This window comes from Malania oleifera, chromosome 7 (genome assembly GCF_029873635.1).
Source record: "Malania oleifera isolate guangnan ecotype guangnan chromosome 7, ASM2987363v1, whole genome shotgun sequence".
Classification (NCBI taxonomy): domain Eukaryota; kingdom Viridiplantae; phylum Streptophyta; class Magnoliopsida; order Santalales; family Ximeniaceae; genus Malania; species Malania oleifera.
Window position 1 is genome coordinate 88125185 of NC_080423.1, and position 8647 is coordinate 88133831.

An 8647-nucleotide genomic window follows, 5' to 3' on the forward strand; every position below is an offset into this window, starting at 1 on the left:
TTGCTCTCCAGCTTTTGCACTTTCTTCTTCTCTCTTAATAAATTTCTTTTCCTATCTAAAAAGAAACTTTTTTCAATAAATAATTTTTAAAGCTTTGATAACTCAAAGTCCAGTTTTCTTTTAACTTTCTTTTTTACTCTTAAAAATTATATACCTTTAGTTTCTTTTACAAATAAACATTCATTTAAAAATAATTTCAGAAACTTGCACCAAAACTAAAGGTTCTACCAAATACTTGGTTTAGGTATTTGCATTGGCTTAAGAAATTGTACCTTTTTTGACAAAATCTTAGAATTTCAAGTGTTCAGGGAAGGTTTAATTTGCACCCCTTTGCTTTTCCATTTCCACTTTTTCAAAAATTGAACCATGTGAAACGCATTTGATAACACATTATGGTTCTCAAATTATGAAACATGTCAGCACTCAGCAATGAATTATGTCTAGGCTAACCCAGGACACGGCCAAAAACTAGACAGATCAAACCCCGACTGTCCCCACTCTCCGCCCAATTTTTTGCCATTTCGAGGCATTTTTACCCATTTTTAGCCATTTTTGGCATTTTTAGGTAATTCGGAATGGTCCAAAATGCTTGAAACAGTCCAAAGAGATTTTGTACTTTTTGCACCAAAATCAAGAAAACCCCCATCTTTTAGGGTTTTTCTCTTTTTCCTAATATTTTTCACCTCTCTAAAATTTCTAGAATTTTTGGAAATTTTTATTTTGATTTCTTTATTTTGGTAAATTCAAAAAAAATTTAAAAAAAAATTAATAGGCACGTGGGTGCAAGCGCCTACATGTGGACACCTACGCGCTCAGGGTAACAGAGGCAACATTGTTGTTGCACTAACTAAAGTATTTTAAAATAAAAACAAACAAGCATGTCCCGCCCTAAAATGGAATCATTCCACTAAATGATTTTAAAATTAAAAAAAGGGTATGGCCCCTCTCCTAGTCTTCTTCTTCTCCCTGTGCACGCTACACTCGTCCAGTCTCTTCCTACCCATTTTTTGACAGTAATCCCGCCATTAACAATGGGGATGCGTCTTCCTTTACATGCATAAGCCCCTCTAGTGAAACCCTTTGATTCTAGACCATCTTTCCCACCTAGTCCACCTTCCTAAACTTTTCAAAATGATGAAAAATTTCCTTTCTTTGGTTTACCCAAGACCAACTTGTTGCTGTGTTCCTGCCACACTCCCCTGCCACTTCCTTTGCCTGCTCCCTCTAACTCCCCCCTCTTTTTTTTGTCCTCTGTAAATACCTAGATCACAGCCTACAACAGGGGACTCTCCTTGGGACCTCTCACCTGCCTCCCTCTGCACCACTCCCCTGTAAGCTTCTCTCTCTCTCTCTCTCTCTCTCTCTGGGGTCTCCCTTATGCGTGTATTTTTTGTGAGTGTGCTTTAGAGTGAGTTTATCCATGGTCATTTATTACTACATGAGTGAACATATATGTGTGTAGGCGTGTATATGCACACATGTTCCATTTTTTTTCGGTAGAAAACAATTTTATTAAAGCAATAAACAAAGTACACGATAGAGGACAAAGAGAATTCCCTGGATAACATCCCTCTCTATGAGCTCTCTTTACTTATGTCTGCATTTATTACGAGTGCGCTGTAGAATGAGTTTATCCATGGCAGTGTGTGGAGTTGTTCATGCATAAGTGGATGTTATATGTGTGTAGGGGTGTGTATGCATGCATGTGTCCTTGTTTTTTTTTGGGGGGGATAAAAGGAAATTCTATTAAAGCAATAAAAAAAGTACATAATAGAGGAGAAGGAGTCTTCTCTCAGTAAGAAAGATACAAACACTATAAACTACTAAAGGAACCAGGAAAAAAAATGCAAGTATCAATTACAAGAGCGCTGCTGGTGGACAGCAGTAATCTCTGAAAAAATCCAAGAGAGTGCACCCAGAGGGATGCGAGGAAAGTTGCTCAATCCCAAAGTAATCGTAGACAGGTTGAGAGATCTTTAGAAATCCTAGCATTCCTCTCAATCCACAAGGTCCAAAGGACAGCAAAGACAACTGCAAACCAAAGAGATTCCGTTTCTAAGTATTTCTTAACAAAACCCCAGAAATTGACCAATAACAAGTCTCCCACCTTTCTCGGGGCCACCCACTGTTCCCCTACAAAAGGAAAAAGGGCATTTCAAACCTCTAATGCTACCCTGTAATGCAAAAAAAGAAGGGCGCTTGTTTCATTGCTTGCATAAAACACATGAAGCACATGTTAGGATCGAGAGATTTATGGGGCCTTCTCCTCATAATCAAATCCTACATGTTATTCCTTTCCAAGATCATGGTCCAACCAAAATCCTGAATCTTCCCAGGGACCTTAGTTCTCCAAAAATGTGGTTCCAACAAAAAAGGTTGGGGAAGGAGGTTTTCGAAGGTGAGATAGAAAGGTTTTAGAAGTGAATGTACTCGAGGAATCCCACTCCCCAGCTCTTCCGTCCTCATGAATGGTAGGAATAGGATGGTCAAATAGAGAAGAAGGATAGTGAGCTCTTCAAATTCTCTTGCAATGAGATACCTAAAGAAATGGAAATTCTAAGAATAAAAACCTCCCTCAAAAGAAATGAAGGAGCTGATGGGAGCGTTATAAAGCAATGAAGGTTTGAATAAATGAGAAAATTTCAACTCCAACAAAGACTCCCCCATCCACATGTCCCCACAAAAGCAAACTTTTTAGCCATTACCCACTTTAAACCGAATAAGAGGAAAGAACAAATGAGCTACCTAGGAGACAAATTTCCAGGGACACAAGTGAGAGGTACATGTTAGTGTGTGTGTTTGCATGTCCATGCATGAAAATGGTGAAGAATGCAAGTGAATGCATAAGGAGGATGTGAATAAATGTATTTTATTGTTTCAAAGCATGCATGATGTGAGCGTGAGCATGAGCATGCATGTTTCATACGCATGTGAATGTGGCATGCTAGGTGTATGATGTGTGATCAAGTATGTGCTTGCATGCAAGGTAGATTGTGTAGATGCATGTGGGTGTATGCATTTTGCATGAATGCATGTGAAGGTGTGACCATGAATGTGAAAGAGTTGGCATGTGTGCATGCATGACCATAGATGTATGCATAGATATGAATAAGTATGTGTATGCGCATGTGCATGAATGTCTGAAAGACACATGAATGTTTGGACGGATATGCATGCATGTGTACTACATCCACATAAGTGTCGATGTTCAAGCATGCATGTACATGTTGTGTATAAGCATGCTTGTTTGCATGTGAGAGTATACATGAGTGCATAATAATGTTGAGCGCAGACAAGTCCATATGCATGAATGTGTGAATGAATGTGAGTCTATGCATACAATGTGTATGCATATGTATATGCAAGTGTGTGAACATAGCTATAGGTACAAGGTGTATGCAAGTGTACCTATGCATGATGTATGTGGATGCATAATAGTGTGCATGTGCATGCATCTAGGTGTATGAACTGTTTTAATGTATATGCATGCATGTATGCATGTGTATGATTAGGTGGATGTGAGTTTGCATGTATGTATGCATGGATGCATGTGTTTGCATGAAAGTTAGATGTGAGTTTACATATGCGAGTATGTGTGTATACGCAACTTTGTATGCATGCATGGGTGTGTTAGTACACATGTGTGTGCATGTGAGCAGAAGTGTATGTGTCCATGAGTTATATAAGCATGAATTGATGGATGTGCATAGTTTTGATGTAATCATGTGTGCTTAAATAGTTGAAGATGCATGCTCATTAACACTGTTAGTGTTGATACGAAAAAACCTAAAAAATAATCATGTTCTCATGTCTAAGTGTTTGTTATTATTTTGATGGCAAGGTTGTTCAATATTTAAAGCTTAGTAATTAAATAAATACAGAAGAGTCAACAGTCTTGCTTAATTCAATTCATAAGGGTAATTAGTGGCTAATTAAGCACTGTTCATGGTACAGGTATTAAGGGGGGGGGGGGGGGTTGATACCTTCCCCTCGCATAACATACCCCCAAACCCTACTCTGGTTACGCAAGCCTAAACTACCGCTTCTAGTACCTAGGTTTAGCTTAGAGATCAAATAGTAAAAATTACGTGATTTGACCGTACTTAAGAAAATAGTAGGTTAGTGTCAACCAAGTCAAATATTTTTTAAAACCCATAATCTCACATTCCGACCACTCGCTCAATCGCCATCCAGGTTGGGAAAATCATACCACTCTACTGGGGATTATTACTCATTTTTGCTCTTGCTGTTCTGGTTCCAATCCAAGACACATCAACAAAACGTGATTCCAAAAAAACTTCACAACCATGTTTCTGCAATTTTGAGCATGTTTTCAAAAAAGGCTTCACAACCACATTTCAACAATTTTTGAATACAGAAATGAACAAGATACAAACACAAATCAAAATATAAAAATGGAAACAACACTAACCAAAATGTTTCCAAAGACACCCATAGGGTCTCAAATCATGAGTTGAATCTTGATTCGATGACTATGTCGTTCGCACTCAAATGTAATACGACCTAGGTGATAAAACAATATCAACATCGACACACTTCAAAGAGCACAAGGATCACATAACAACAGCGAAGAACATTTTTAAGGATGCAAGGATAACCATTCACTCTTCTAATCAGGTTCAACTCAGAATTCTTTCTACTGCAACCATAATTTTGTGGCCTTACTCATAATTAAAAATAAAAATGAATTTTCATAGCTCTCACCCTTTCTCCTTCAACCTAATGTATGGTGTAAAATGCACAATATTTCAATTATTTATACTCTACATTTCGCAATTAATTGGTTAATCCACATTTATCCAAGCAAACTTTCACCAGCATACTTACCATACCTTCAACAGGCCCATTCAAAGGGCTAAAAACAATTACATCCTCAAAGCTCTTCCACAGACACTATCGGAGCATTTGGCTCACGCCATCTTTCAACATTTGTGGGAAGGGATGCCATATTTCCATGATCGTTTCAGGTTGGAATCTCATATTCCCTAGAAATGAAGGATTCCCACAAAACATGGGAATCTCATTCCCATGGTTAAATTTCATGGGAATCCCATTCCCATGGGTATCTTCTTTCTTGGACTAAATTACCCCCACTATTTCGGTTGGGTGGATACTAATGCCCCCCATGTATAGTATTGTTACATGTTATTATTATAACTATAATAATAATAAAAATAGAAATCAAGAAAAAATAAAAATAATTAAATAACATAATTGTAGGAATGCAAATGAATTAAGCAGCTTGAGTGCTAGGCTCAATCTTGTTCGTTATATAAATGAGCGATTCTCAAGCTTAATTTTGCAGCTTTTTTAATACAGGAGTTGAAACTAAACATGGATGGGCTTGGCTTGTTCCAGCTCATGAGCTGCTCGACTATAGGCTCAGTTTTGGCTCGTTGAATAGGCTTGGATTATGCTCATTTATGGGCTAGTTTAATAAGGCCGAATTAGGCTTGATAGACTATAGTGAGCTTAAAAATAGGGACTAAAAGCATGTCTTATTTAACTCAAACTCCATAACCTAAATTTAGTAATAGTACCAATTCCCAAGGTCTATAAGCTAGCTTGGTGGGGGCAGAAAAACTCTTAAGGCAGTATTACTAAGAGTCCCTTTTCACCTTTTTGTCTAACAAAACTTTAAAAGCCTTTCACCTCTCAAAGTAAGAGGTTCCAAGCAAACCAAATAGTTCATGAGTATCTTAGTAGCTCAGCTTGGTAAGGGCTCGTGAGCTCGTTCATTTGCATAATAAACAAGCTTGAGCAAGTATATTAACTTGGTCTAATCTTGACTCGAGTTCGGTTAAAAATTTAATATCCCAGCTTAAGCATGGCAAAGCCCAGCTCTGCTTAACTCATTTGCAGCCCCACATAATAGTTGGAATAAAACCATTTTGTCATCCGTTATTTTGGTTAATTGTATTATTATGATTTAGATTTTTTTTATTTAAGGTGGTTGAATTTTTTCAGGTCTATATTTAATTTGGTACATATTCTTAATACATCTTTGTGCTGAAAATATGGCTATTCATATACTGTTCATCAAAGGTACAAGGCTAATCTTTTCTAAATGCCAACCAAGTTTCCCATGTTGAACCACATATTAAGATTCGCATCCTGTGTACATTCCTAGAATATTATAACACAGACCAAAAAAAAAAATATTTCCATGAGGCTAACATCCCATCCAAGAATGAGATTCCCAAGAATGTCATTCCACGATGATTCCAAAACCAAAAATCAACTACAAGATTCTCACTTTCAACTACCTGATTTTACAACTTTCATCTCAGAAGAATCATGAGAATTGAAGCATCAAAAGCACCATGTGTGGCAACTTTATATGGTGAGATTCAACCTCATCCTTTCCTATCAAAGCTTGCAATGAGATCTAAAGGCTAATCATAACATTTAAGATAGGGTCCGAGATGAGAATCCCAGCAACTTCCTTCAGATTCCTACCCACATTTCATCAGGATTCAAGTAGGGGAAGGTAACTAAACTCAAAACTTGGTCTTCATATAGAATTATCATCTACGATCCTCATATCTTTTGAACTGGCTGACAACTGTATGCAGGAAACAATGCAGCTCCTTGGTGCTTATGCTTGACTCAGTTCAAAGAATCCATTTTCTGTTAGATTTCACAATTTACATTTTTTCACGGCCTTCTTCATCAGTTCACTTCAATCTACATTATGTGCACCATACACATTACTGACTGAAACATACTTTTAAATTAAGTATAATTCTGAGAGTTTTAGTAATAATAAAAAAAAATTATCATGCCTGCAGTGTCACATGTAACAGAAACACACTTGACACCCTACGCTACCATAAAAGGCATTGCATAGTGTTGCAATCAAAACAGTCACAAGCTCAGAGACACCCTCAATCAGAGAATAGAAATCCACTTGTATTATAACTATAATGCCACATGCAAAAGAAATCCGCTTGGCTACCTAAGCTACCAGAAATTGCCTACCATTGCAAACAAAGAGATCACAGCCTTGGAAGCACCCTTGATCAGAATATAAATCCAATGTCAAATAATCTGACAATGATACTCTTTCATGCCTCAGCTTTCAGAAAGTATGATCTTAAAACAACTCTAACTACTAAACTATGCTAAACTTACCATATTCATATTAAATACCACAGTTACCACGGAATCTGAACTGTATGATCATTTCTATTATAATATTTGTTTAGTAATGCCATTTTCCTATTCAGCCTAAATTACCAGTGGACACAAAACTATAGAATAACGACAGTAATCAATAATAATTGAGTTAGTTAAACCACATTTCAAGTTTTTTAATATTGTTTAACCAAATAAGATGCATTTAGTTAGCATATTTTCTCAAAACTGTGTGGACTAGATGCTAACTCAATATGTTGTACAGAAGCTCGACACCACCAGCCAAATCACTTGATTGAAGTCTTAGATTAAGCAAGAAGAACATACAAGTTTCTAAAGAAACAGAAAGCTTACTCGGTCCTTTGGCCGCCATTTTGAGACCAACCCACTATCAGATGGACCTGAAGGGACGCAAGCCTCAAAAGCGTCATGCCTAAGCTCACACAGCACCATAGTCTGAGGCAAATATACCATACTCGTTATCGTCGCTGTCGTGGCATTACCATAACTACTGCTAGCACCCTCCGAATCCCTTCTCTGGGTCACAAAATCCCCATCTTCGTGGCCCGAACACTCGTCCAAGTGATTCGAAACCGCCACTGAAGATTGTGAAAATCGAGACGCCATCAAATCTCCCAATGCCATTCAAATTCACGCACAATCCCCACCTCCCCTTCCCACCTCCCACAAGAGCACAAAACTCAAAACCAAAAAGGAAAAAAAGGAATAATAAACCTTTTTTCTCCTAATCGAGCCCAAGCAACTGTCTCACCAAATCACAAACCAGGAGAATGGTGTACCAAAAATAGAGCACGAAAAAGGCCTTCTCTTTCTCTGATCGAGAGTCCGGACGACCTCTCTAATCAACGAAACCACTGAACCAGCGGCACATGGAAATCGTCCTGAGAAACGACAGCGAATCCAGCTCCACGAACCCTAGAAATGCTTGAAGGAAGCGTGAACAGAGGCTCTGAAACCCTAGAAAGCCCTAGGAGTCGAAGCAGAGGATGGAGGCGCATATGGCAACAGCTGTGGCGGCACAAAAAAAAAAAATCGAAAGAAAAAAAAAATTAAAAAAACATAAAGGTCCGAAAAGAGGATTTTGGGAATAGACAGCGACAGTGTTTGAGTTCGCGTCTTAATTTTCCCTTTTTAAAAAATTTAATTTGTATTTTCTTTCCCCCAGCTTTGATAGCGGCAAATTTTGTGAGGGTTAAAAGGAAATAAAAATTCTATTTTAAGGGCTTTTATTTAATTTCGAAGAGTGCGGTACAATGATAAGAGAGAATGAGTTCTGGCGTGAGTTCCACATTCTTGTGAATCACAAATATAAAACTTAAAAGATAAATAAAGACCGCTGATTCTGTAAGTGTATCTACCTGAAATTAAATTTCCGATACTTCTTATTTGCTAATGTCTTTCCACCGTGTCATGTCCATGGGGACAGACTATTTATTTTTTTAAAATTATATAAATTAAATATTTAAGT

General features: G+C 37.6%; 1 protein-coding gene across 3 annotated transcripts in view; it reads right to left on the reverse strand.

Moving 5' to 3' along the window:
- The window catches only part of LOC131160259 (regulatory-associated protein of TOR 1), a 68172-nt gene extending 59935 nt beyond the window's left edge, over nucleotides 1–8237 (reverse strand). The window contains exon 1 of one of the 3 annotated variants that reach the window (XM_058115714.1): nucleotides 7513–8237. In XM_058115714.1, coding sequence (XP_057971697.1) covers nucleotides 7513–7803 — 291 coding nt within the window. In that variant the 5' untranslated portion in view covers nucleotides 7804–8237. The remainder of the gene's footprint in view (nucleotides 1–7512) is intronic. The other 2 variants (XM_058115715.1, XM_058115716.1) reach the window with 2 other exon arrangements.
- Nucleotides 8238–8647: the final 410 nt, after the last annotated feature.